The sequence below is a fragment of the Hippichthys cyanospilos genome, chromosome 8 (assembly GCF_059441005.1).
Source record: "Hippichthys cyanospilos isolate Australia breed blue-spotted pipefish chromosome 8, RoL_Hcya_1.0, whole genome shotgun sequence".
NCBI classification, from domain to species: domain Eukaryota; kingdom Metazoa; phylum Chordata; class Actinopteri; order Syngnathiformes; family Syngnathidae; genus Hippichthys; species Hippichthys cyanospilos.
In genome coordinates, this window is record NC_142376.1 from 8,226,603 (window position 1) to 8,238,971 (window position 12,369).

At 38.8% G+C, this 12,369-nt stretch overlaps 1 protein-coding gene across 4 annotated transcripts in view; it reads left to right on the forward strand.

Annotated features, from left to right (window-relative positions):
* Window positions 1-12,369, forward strand: part of tp53bp2a (tumor protein p53 binding protein, 2a) — a 28,967-nt gene that overhangs the window by 7,036 nt on the left and 9,562 nt on the right. For 3 of the 4 annotated variants that reach the window (XM_088421955.1, XM_088421954.1, XM_088421956.1), the window contains 7 exons: window positions 5,405-5,552; window positions 6,135-6,248; window positions 8,493-8,563; window positions 9,326-9,427; window positions 10,198-10,372; window positions 10,469-10,650; window positions 11,032-11,196. In XM_088421955.1, the coding sequence (XP_088278081.1) occupies window positions 5,405-5,552; window positions 6,135-6,248; window positions 8,493-8,563; window positions 9,326-9,427; window positions 10,198-10,372; window positions 10,469-10,650; window positions 11,032-11,196 (957 nt within the window). Of the gene's footprint in view, window positions 1-5,404; window positions 5,553-6,134; window positions 6,249-8,170; window positions 8,315-8,492; window positions 8,564-9,325; window positions 9,428-10,197; window positions 10,373-10,468; window positions 10,651-11,031; window positions 11,197-12,369 lie in introns of those variants that run through there. The other variant, XM_088421957.1, reaches the window with a different exon arrangement.

A 12,369-nucleotide genomic window follows, 5' to 3' on the forward strand; every position in this document is an offset into this window, starting at 1 on the left:
TTGTTATTTTTTTTTTTGCTATTCATATCTGAATAATCGGTGAAGACTGCCGCACTCCTGTTGAGCATTCCTCCCTCATTCTGATTGGCTGTGGCTTCAGTGTTGATGTTTAAAAGTCAGACCTCACAGTCCAAAAAACAACAACCCAGAGCTATGAACAGCCCTGTTCTTTCAGCATGTAATCAGTGGCATCTGCTGCAGAGTTTCCAAATTATCTCAAGGCTAAATAGCTATCTAAAGTCTTGTTTCTACCAAGTTGTTGAGTTGGGTTTACCTCAGTAAGCTTTGGAATGTTGACATGCCTGCTTCTAAACTACATCAGTAAATAGCATGTCCATCAAAGCAGTGGAACTTGCTGATGCATTCTTGGGAACCCATGTAGTGCTGGGTGTATGCAAAGACCAAATGAAGTTGTTTTGGAATCCTTTTATTATCCAGAATATTTACATACCTGCACTAAGCGTGAAAGCGCCAAGAGGAGAACTTTTGTTTTCATGTTCTATTTGCTTATTTTATGAGCCTTTTCGCGGACTTGGCAGAGAATCTTACACATCATTTACTCATGTGACCATGTAACAATAAACTAGGTTGACCACTACAATATGACCAAAATAACAGTTTGGATTTGTATCAGCATTGCTCATATTTTCAATCGCTTGAGGGCTTGCGTCGCATGGGAGTTCATCGTGAGCAAAAACAGTGATATGCACTAATAACATTTTTATTTCTCAATCCCCTAATGAATTTACTGGTTGGATTTTTCTCGTAATAAGGAATAGTGACTACCACCGCCAATAGTATGGACAATTTCTACCCCAAACAGAACCCGTTACATAGATTAATTCAACTCTTTTGAATATTATTTAAAAAGTTGACGAGGAATGCTGTACATGATTGATGCATTTCTTTTTAGTCTGTTTATGCGCAACGATGTACTATGTTAACTGTGCAGTATACTGTCACATGTATTAGGTTTTTTTTGTGTCTTTTTTGTTTTTGATTTCAAACTGATAACCTATTGACAACATAATCCCCCCAAATATTGTCAGAATCGAACAAAACTGCAATGTTTGGTTCTGCTAAACAGTGACCCATTTTGTCCAAAACAATATTAGTCTGACACAAACGATTTTTTCCCTTTTAATAACCTCCTGTCCTACCACCTAATTGTCAGTTCAATTCATTGTCAATCTTTTTTGTCAACATGGCAAATCAAGCAAGTGCTTCCAGCTGCAGGTTCTTGACTATCCCTTAGATGTCTTCCTGCACTCCCTAATTGTCCAGGGTTTGATGTTCCTGCCTTTCATCTGGGCAGATTTTTTTTTTTTTTTGTGTGTGTGTCTGTAAAAGACATCCTTGTGCATGTTCCACTAGCGCAATGGACATGCTTTCCTAGTCAGCCATACGTTCCACTTAACACACTATTCCTATTCTGGTTCCTTACGTTCGTGTTTAAGGTGTTGAACCTTAGGGACAAAAAACATCACTATTGCATGCTGCTTTGTAAAAACCTCATGAGAATTGCCACATTAACGCCATTAATGATTCGTTTGCAGTTGGCACAGTCACTGCCTATAGAGTTGCAACAAGCCCAGTTTAAGCTTACCGCTGTAATTCTGAGCCAGTAGCCTGGTGAAAAGCTGTATTTTTATACTGTAGATTAATTTAATCCTTGAGATGCAGTTCTCGTGCCTTAGCTGTATCACGGCTCTACTTTAAGCATATCTACAGTGAACCCTCGCATCGTCACGCTCACACTGTAATTGCCAGTTTGTCAATTTGATGATGTCCTATCAGTCCAAAACGCTGGTGAAAAAGACATTTTTTGATTGTGTTGGAACTCTGTCTTGCATCTAGGTCAATGTCTTACCACTTTTTTTTTTTTTTTTTTTTGCAGACAATTTAGTCAGTTGGTTACCTAAGGCAGTGGGTTCATCAAAGTTCTGTTTTGATTGCTTCATCTGGTCAAGTGGTTATTTTTTTTTAATGTACTGTTCAAGAAAGTGTTGTCGGAACATGCAAATTATAAAGCAAAATAATGAAGATGTGTTAAAACATTCACACATCTAGGTCAAAGTCTTGCCTACTTCTTTTTGGCTCAAAATTTAGTCAATTGGTTGCCTAAGGCAGTGTGTTCATTTAACTCCTGTTTGTTTTGACAACTTCATCTGGTTAATAGTTTCTTTTTAAACGTCATGTACTGTTCCAAGAAAGTGCTGTCACATGCAAATTTTTGTTCCAAAACCAAACTAATGACGATGCCCTCTTCTTATACTGCACATAAACCATGAATGAATGAATGAACTTCTAATGTAGGTAGATTATATTTAACGAGCATCCGGATTTGACAGTTAACTTGAAATATGTTATATTCAAAAAAGGTACACAATGTATTCTGTGTTACCTGTGTCACATTTATTTTTAGTACCTGCAGCTAACTTTAAAATCAGTAAATGGGATCAAACATGTTTTCATTTCCATTGTTTGATTCAAAAACAGGACATCGTGTCAACTTGAGAGTGCAAAAAATACACCAAAAAAATGTGTTGACATTTTTTTGAGATGTGGATATTTGTGCTGGCATTTTTTGATAAAGCACATACTGCACATACCTGCAGTGTCCCGCATCAAATATTTACTTGCTGGGTACAAGATAATTTTGGCCCTGGTACATTAACTTTAGTGCAATGAGGAATTGGCTTTTCAGCAGGCAGCATTTGCTCCCTCCCATCTCCTTCCACTGCCCCACCCCCCACTGTTGTTGTCTCTCCTCCACTCTCCAAATATTAACAGGGTCATTTGAATGTCCTACATTGCTGGGAAGTTTTGATGATGTCAGCTGCTTTGCTTTTGCTGGAATCCTGAGTAAAGTGCATCTACCACGGAGTTTAGAGCATTCGTCATAGTAACTTGCTAACCGGGTTGGCAGCAATGGTGATGAGCAAACGGGAGTAGAGAAAGGTTGATTCCATCATTATTCCCTTGAACAGTGCTGTTTATAGCTTCCTCACCAGCTGCATTACTCTCACCGATGAATCACGAGCTGATTCACCTTATCAATGGGGGTGCTATTATCAGCATTCTATTTTAGTGGTGTCACCACTTAACTTTAACTGTAGAAGACGACTAACCATGTTGCTACGGAAACGTGACTCCTTCCCCCTGGCGTAACTGATCTACTTGAAGATAAAAAGGGGAGGATAAAACCACTTGTGGCTGTGTCACAATTGCCCTCTTTTGCCACGCAGTATAAAGGCAACCCCGATACTTTTGTTTCCGACTAATAGCTCTGGGTGCCTCACATACTCGCTCCCATGAAGCCTTTGTATCTGTGACCCAGCTGACCTGATGTCTTTCCACCGTCGCCCCCGTAGGCTGCAACATACCAAGAATAGAAACCATTTAGCAGCTCGACCTGGAGTTGGAGCATGAGGGGGAAACAAAACAGGATGGCCATAGCACCACAATGTGATAAAGCAGGACCTGATGCACTATGGGACGACACTGCTTTTACTTTAGCCTTATCAAAGCTGCCATTCCTACCGTGTGATCAGATTACATCTGAGAGCATATTCCCGTGCTGACCCCAAAGCCTCTTAGGCATTAGATTAGACTAGATTTGATTCTGCTGTATTGTCATGCCACGCCACTATTAAATGCAGTCTTACCAGAAGTGAACAAAGCTTTTAAGTGCAAAGTGATGTACACATAAAATCCATACAACGCAATTTTTTTTAATGTAGAAATAATGGTAGTGTGGCATACATGTGTATCTGTTAGGAGTTGCCTAACAATATTGTGCATGTGTTAGCATCTGTCTATGCTTATATTAAGCGGGAAGAAGACTTTTGATCTGCACTATGCAATTTCTCTTCTTAACAAAAATTCAAGTCTTCTTGCTTCCTTGTGTGTATTGCATGCATCCATTCATTTTCTATAGCTGCTTGGGGTCACTGGCTTGCTGGTGCCTATCCCAGCCGTGTCCGGGCAGTAGACGAGTGACATGCTGGACTGGTTGTCAACCAATCGCAATAATGTAGAATATATTTCTAGAGGTGCAACAATAGACTAATAAGCCATCACCAAATTAATTGATGTTTATCTTTGATAATCGATTACTGTATTTTCCGCACTATAAGAGGCACAGAATTCATTCAATGAAAGGCCTATTTTAAAACTGGTTTCATATATAGGGCACACTGCATTGTAAGGCGCATAGAACAGAAACTATAGTCGCGGCTGAGGTGATATTTTGCATTCACTAGATGGAGCTGCTCTGATGGTAATTTCCACAAAACAATGACAGTCAAACTTCAGTCATAAATTAAGAATAAAGATGGTTTGTGCAAAGTAATATCTGAAGAATGGGAGAAAAAGTACCTCTTGGATTATATTAAAAGACTGTTTAGATCAGGGTTCACCAACGCGGTGGCACTTGACACTGAGGAATGTGGACCTGGCAACTGATACTGCTATCAGTGAGACAAGACATACTGTACATACTAGATGCCAATTAAGGGGAATTATGTTGTTCTTGCTGCTTCCACCCAGGATGGTATTTTATACTGGTACCTTACGAGTTTTCAAGACACCAAGAAAGTAGCATCTTAAAAGTACTTATTCCAAATATTAGTTTGTTTGTTTTTTAATGTAGGCCTGACTGTTTTTAACCAAACCACATAATTTATGAAGGTCAGCTAGCATAATGCTAATACACCATACAACACTCCATAGACTGGGTGTCAAAATTACAGTCAATACTTCAGTACTTGTAATGAGACAGCGAACATTTGAGCTTATGATATTTGTATGTATGTATATGTTGGTTTGTTTCATTGATTGAACTGTCCTCTGTTGGCTAAAAGAACACATTGGTTGGTGAACGCAATAAACTATCACACACGGGCTTCTAATATTTTAGTTTTACTTTCTTATTACAGTTTTTGTCAAAAGTACATTACTTTAGTGCTTTTATTATTATCAAAGAGCTCTCCCATAATCCTTGTACGTATCCCTGCTATCTTTGTCCAGTAAGATGGGGTATACCGTCAACAGTTTGCCATGCTAAAAAAAAAAAAAAAATGACTGTAGGCTTTTAACGGAATACTGTAATGGATTTTATGGTAATTTCAATTAGTAGGAATGTTCCACTTCTTTTTCCCCAGATTGATATCAGTATGAGAATTCAACTCTTGAGTAGTCACTACCACTGATACAAAGCACTAATACCACAAATACATTTGATCCACAAATTTCCCCCCAAATAACAGATATAATTTTAAAGGAGAACCTGTTATCCTGATATCTGGCATTGGTACCCGACCTACCCTTGAAAGGATAAACTCAAAGCACTTGTTTGTTGTAGCTTATTTTGTTTGTCTAATCTTGCTCTCTTTGCCCTCAGATGTTCCTGACAGTTTACCTCAGTAACAATGATCAACATTTTACTGAGGTCCCCATCACTCCGGAAACGTTATGTCGGGACGTGGTGGACTTGTGCAAGGAGGCGGGGGAGGCTGACTGTCACCTGTCAGAAGTGTGGCGCGGATCCGGTGAGTGACTCGGTTACCTAGTTTATGTGGTTTCTGATGAGAAGCCTAAATGAATATTAGCTGTGCAGCTACATGGCCATTTTTTTAAATGCTTCTTAATGCACGCTCCAAAATGCAAATGGGATCCTTAATCTCTGCAACAAACTCAAGCACCCAGACCTCATCTTACATTTGATCCATTCCTGAGACGCATTTGGAGCTGAAGTAGATAGTTGCGTCTGTGTTTCCATGACGACGCTTTGCCAATTATCATGTTTGAGGACTTGCACAAGTAGCGTGAAGGGGGACTGCTCAAAAGCCATTTCGCAGTGCAGACTACTCTCTCCTTTTTTGACATCTGCTTGACTGCAACGTGTTATGATATCGAACGGCTTGAATCAATCGTTTCCTGAATGGGTAATGAATTCCTTGGCTCTATATTGGCAAGCGTAATTTGACAGTTCATCAATCATATTCTCCGAGGTCGTTTCACCCGACAATGATGACTTTGATTCTGCCACCGTAATGTGGTGTCATTTACATGCGCCTTTGTTTACTTGGTGCTTTGGACCAGTGTAAACATGACTACCCTTCATGTTGCAGAGCGAGCCGTGGGGGACGGAGAGCGGATGCTGGATGTGGTCCAACGAAGAGGACAACACAGGTCGGAGGTGCGGTTCTTTCTCCGTCACAACCGAGCCCCAAATCGGGAATCTGGTAAGTGTGTACCTGGCCTGCAAAATTTACGTTTTTAAAACACAATTTAGCACAAATCATATTTGCCAGTGAAATGAAGGTCAATGCAATTAATCCATTGCCACTTCCCTGTACTGTTTAAGTTTTTTTTTTTTTTAAACACACTGGCTCTTGATAATACTGTACTTTCCTTGGTAAGCAGCCGTAAAATGAGTAATTCTTTCACAGATAAGAGAATATATACTTGTCAGTATTCTTGGATAATGTTGGCATCTGTTGTCACTGTTCAAATACCTATAGGCTTTTTTACTGGAACATCAATTCTATTCATTAGACCAGCTTTCATGTATGTGTATTAGCTTTAAGATAGCAGACTTTAACAGAAGATTTGGTCATTTTAAATAAGCAATGTGAAGTTCTTTGTTTTATTCTTTAGTGATGGGTGATAATAGTCAAAAAATAATCTCAATTTTCTTCAATCATTCTAGACAGTTTAATTTATTCTGAGAAATAAACCCATCAACATTAAATCCTGCCAAATATTCAGTTAAATAATGAATACTGATTTAAAACCGGTTTTAATGTAAATTTAACGTCCATAGCTTGTGCAAAAGAATAGCTCTTCATAACTTGTGCATAACCCACTTAAAGAGGTAGTCTCTGCCATTTGCAGTAAAAAGTTAATAATTGTCTTTAATGAATTTCAACAATTATTTTTCATGTTCAATTCCTTTAATAACACATTTTTCTACTTCCTGACAACTGAAAATGACATGTGCTCATCATGGTTCACCTATAGGTCATTATAGTTCTGTACCTCAGCCTTGAGCACGTTTGATGTAAGATTGACGGTTAATGAGAACATTTGTTTTTAAAAGAATTAATTGTATGTGAAAGACAATTTATTAAATTATTGACAATACTAACCTTTTACTGCTAAAAGAAAGTTAAGTGGACTATTACTTTTTAGATAAATTTAATTAGTTTGTACCTATAGTAAGTAGTTTGTACCTAATAGTAAACAAGTCTTGTAAACCAGTTCAGCATTCTGCCACTTACAAGGTCTCGCTTACGGCCCAATCCTACGTTTGTCTGTAAGCTTCAAATTGAGAGTGACAAATAAGTGGAACCCCCCCCCCCCTTTTTTTTTTTAAATTAATTAATTAATTTATTTTAAGAATTGCTCACCATTTGCCAAGTGACTTGTGATACAGTCACAGCTACGATGCAGTTCTTGTAGCTGAGGTTTTTGCCTGCAAGTCAAAGCAAAACTTAACTATGGCGGGTCACTAGTATCTTAAAAGGCACTAATGTAAAGCAGGATCAGAACACAAGGTCTCCACACGAGTTGGTATAAGCTCGTTACCTGTCTGTTTTCCTCAAGAGCACAGAAAACAGGAGTATTTTTGGTGGTGTGCGAGCCTCTCAGCCCTTAGTTATGTAACTAAGCCCCTTTAGCCCCCTCACCGCTTGAGTCTGGCCTAGAGATTAGATGCTTGTTTCTACTTCCTGCTATCTTAGCCCCTCTTATTTTCCCACAATTGGCTCACTTCTTCCTTATATTTATGACACTGTCGCCTTTTGCTTCTTTTTATTTTAAAGGTAATATTTGGTCTGTTGTCATAGTCAGCATCATCTATGTTAACATAGACATTGAATCACTTCCTTGATTATGAAGTTATTACCAAGATGCACATATTCATAAATGATCCGAAGGAAAAAAAAAAATCTTGTCCGTATTTTTATTTTTACCATTCTGCCTATTAAATATGAGTCATAGTATGTCAAGGCTCATCAAAAGCCATTATGCAAGCTAAAGACCTTTGGTCATGGGGCAGGGCTTTGTAGGATTGAGACTAAAAGTTCCCAGCCTTAAAAAAAAAGAAAGAAAATGTAAGCAACTTGTTCTGGCAGGGTATAGTGTTCCCGCCCCTCATGTGGTCGAAAGTGTACTTGTGAGGCCCTCCCCCCGCTCGCTGTTATGTATGAAGTTAAATCCTGAGATCGCCAGTCACAAGAATGCTGTTGTTACCCAGAGGAGGGAAGATCATTGAGCGGCAGCCAGCTTTTTGTATTGCTTCCTACTGGTGTGTGTCCAGTGCTGCAGCACCTGCGAGATAACAGAGAAAGGCGCACGCATTACTGTGTACACGCGTCTTTGTTGTAGGAACTGTCAGAGCTGCTTGTAAAGGAGAATAATTAACTTTGTTTTTCGTTTCTACGTAGTCATGTCTGACCGGATGTTCCATCATGTTGTTTGTTTAGGGGGGTCCAGAGGTTTAGAGCCAAAGAGAAATGGGGTGAAGGGCCCATCAGACAGACGGATGGAGAATGGGGTGAGTGTCAATCTATCAAACATTTTTAAAAAATTAAAATATTTTAAAAAGCTATTGGTTTGAGATACTAATGGAGCTTGATCTGTTATAAAGGGGATTTTGTTTTTGATTGTAGAAAACACTGTCCCCATAAAGAAAATGTTAGCTTTAATGTCTGATTGGACCTTTATTTGACTATTGTCTTTGAAGCACATCATGGTAACAAAGTATGTGACCCACTATCTTGTTTCTCTATACTGTGCAACGAGGGAACTAATTAAACCTGAATATAAATGCAAATTAGAAATTAAACGAGGACGTGTGTACAAAGACTTGCTTGTTCACGTATTTACTCTCCAGTCTGCTTGACTTTCAAAGAACATTTTTTCCTTAAGAGTATCAAAATTTGTGAACACATCATGGTAAAAACTTAAAATTGTTCATGCAGTGTTTTAAGTAACATACATAACTGTTTTACAAGTAAAAAGAGAATGTCAACACTGTTTCATGAAACTAGATCTAATTAAAGCATTTCTGAACTGTCTTCTGAAATCATGTTCTATTTGACCTTTGAAGTGCAGTTCTCTGTACCACTTTTGGGTACATTTGATAATTTGATAATGCATTAAACTAATTCAATCCCATACATTTATTTATACGTCTTTTCAAAGTCCAGCCATTTATTCCCGGGTGTAGCATCAGGGTAAATAGGAGGACTGCAAAAGGCTGGTACTGAATGAATGAATATATGTATATATATGTGTATATTTTTATTTTTCCCAGGTATCAACTCCAAGGATGGATATGACCTTAGCTGAGTTACAGGAGATGGCAGCCAGGCAGCAGCAGCAAATCGAAGCCCAACAGCAACTCCTCGCTTCCAAGGTACAAACCAGCACAAGAGAAGAAAGATGAAAGACCAGACTGGGGCAGGTTGAGATGATTGGATATAGAGGATGAAGAGCTTAAGTGCTGGTAGTGGCGACGGTGATAAAAGTAACACAGCAAGCGGATGGAAAAACTGTGGAAGGAGATTAAAGGAGGACTGCGATTAAAGTAAAGGAAACGACTATTTTGAGAACGGTTTTACAGATACTATGAATCACTTTACAGGTATTATGAATCGCTGCAGGTGAATTGTTTAGAATTTGAGATGCCTGAGATAGATGACTCCTATGAGTTTTCACAAAATATGCATCATGTTTCTTGTTCATGCCGCAGACAAACCACACTATCAAATAAAATTTAAATATTGCACCTTTCAAATTACTCCTTTCCACCTTCACAGATATGTAGTTTTAATAAATTTTCCATTATCTCTTTCCCTCAAGCCCACCATTTCGCTAAAGCTGTGCATAAGCCACTGCACCTTGGAATGATCGTCAGCACTTGCCTATATTGACAAAACAAGAACAAACACCAGTGGTGCACAATATAATTGAAAGTAAAAAAAATAATTTGAACTTTGTACTAAACTATATTTCCAAGTTTTCATTTTTATATTTATGTGTAAGTACATGACTTAAATGAGTACTTTACCAGAGCCATTTTCAATTCAAATTTATGTATTTACATTTGAACACACATTGTGAGAACTTTTGCTACCTGTGCCACTAGGAGCACATTGTGAATACTTTTGCTACCTGTGCCACTAGGAGCAGCGACTACGCTACTTGAAGCAGCAGGAGCAGCGTCATCAGCAGCAGGTCTCAGAGCAGGAGAAGCTGCAGCGCCTGCGCGACAACATCGAAAACCAGGAAGGTCGCCTCAAGAAGGTCCGAGCCCTCAAGGGCCAAGTGGAGCAGAAGCGCATCAGCAATGGCAAACTCGGTAAGCTCCCAAAATCATGTTATGATGCAGTATAATCTTTTATTGTTATGCAATGATGGATGTTGATTCATTGTTGATTTTGTTCTGTGTGAGTAGTGGAGGAGATCGAGCAGATGAACAACCTCTTCCAGCAGAAGCAGCGAGAGTTGGTGATGGCTGCGTCCAAGGTGGAGGAGCTCAGTCGGCAGCTTGACTTGCTCAAAAGGGGCAAAGTGGACAACTACCACGACAATCAGAGCTCCGTTGCTGAACTGGACCGCCTCTACAAGGAGCTACAGGTATGCGTTGGGGAAAGAAAAATGACGACAAAGCTTTGACTAGGTGATTATTAGATTTTATCAATGTATTCAAATTAAGCAACAGGATTTGTTTTTAATCTTATTTTGTGACTTCCGTCTTCATAACTGAAGAGCTTGTTTGGGCACAGTGTTGTCCTTTCAGCTCTTTCTAATTCCTAATTACAGCCGTTGTGAGTAGCTGAAAATGACAAAAAAGGAGCAGGATGACCGTTTTGTGAATTAAATCCATTGTCATTAACTTTCTGAAATCAGTTATCAGAAATTGGGTATTTGTTGCCAGAAAAAAAAAATTAAGGAAGTTTCAATTCACTGATCTTAAACTTCCTCAATTCACTGAGCTTGAAATTTGTTTCTCATCAGCTGAGGAACAAGCTCAACCAGGATCAAAACTCCAAACTGCAGCAGCAACGTGAGAACCTGAACAAGCGCAACATGGAAGCGGCCGCCATGGACAAGAGGATCAGCGAACTCCGCGATCGGCTGTGGAAGAAGAAGGCTGCGCTGCAGCAGAAGGAGAACGTACCTGTAAGAAAAACACACGTCAGTAAACACCAAGGTCTTTTGTTGACCACATCTAGGATTGCTCTTGATCATAGCACTCTCTAGTGGCTGTTTTTTGACTGAACACTGAGATGCCCATTGCACACAGAAAAGTGTCTTGTTCAGTGAATCTTATTTGTCTTCCAAAACCACCCGTGATAAGAGACCAGATTAGGGAGAGAAAAAAAACACACGAAAAAAAAAACATGGATATTAATGTGAATGTTTCAAAGCAGTATAACAAATGATGAACCATGATATAAAAGCAGAACATGACTTGCTTTTCTGTGTGAGACTGCTGCTTGTTCCACTTGTCATATCTCAGCTTGTTTGCTGAGTCGCATTTGAAGGGAAACAACTCCCGCAACATGCAAGTGGACTTATAAGAGCCCTGCTGACATTGCAGACAAGCCGTAATGTCAGGGGAGATGTTATCTTCTCAGGCTTATAACAGGAAAAGGGCGAGATCAACTATTTTTCTTTAAAAGATAACTTTTTTTTAAGCCAAAAACACCCTAGAACAGGCTTGGTGGATAATGAACATGTTCAGTGGATGTTGTGAATTCAAAAGTGTGAATAAAATTAACCTTTTATTAGTTGTTTTGCATCAAATCTCAACGCATGCGATTATGTTAAGCTATAGGTAGAAAGAAAGATGTTCTCTATCAACCCGCCGTTTACGTTGCAGGCTAAATTGGTGCAGAATATAATCTGCATATTTTTATGTTCAAAATTATTCATGATTTGCTAAGATTAACACTCAAAAAGAGAAACTCGATTATCTTCACACATTGAAATATTCATGATTGTTACCTTACAGCCAACATATATATCTCATTTTCACTTTCTATAAAATTTAGAATAATAAAAATCAAAATGATTTTTTAACTTATTCACTGCCTTTGCTTATATACATCAAAGATCTATTGAACTGGGCTGTGAAAGCAAATTAGGCTGTGAAAGAAATTACATGGAAATTACCCAGAAATGTACACCTACTCACTTCTATTGAACCATTCCAAAGTGTATTTCCATGAAAGGCTCATTCATTTATTTTTTTTACGTTCACAATAAAGTAAGGCTAAAGTTTAGACGGGAGGTCCAGAAAAGGTTCTTGCAAGGTAGTGATTCACCGACACTGCCCGGAATCACAATGAG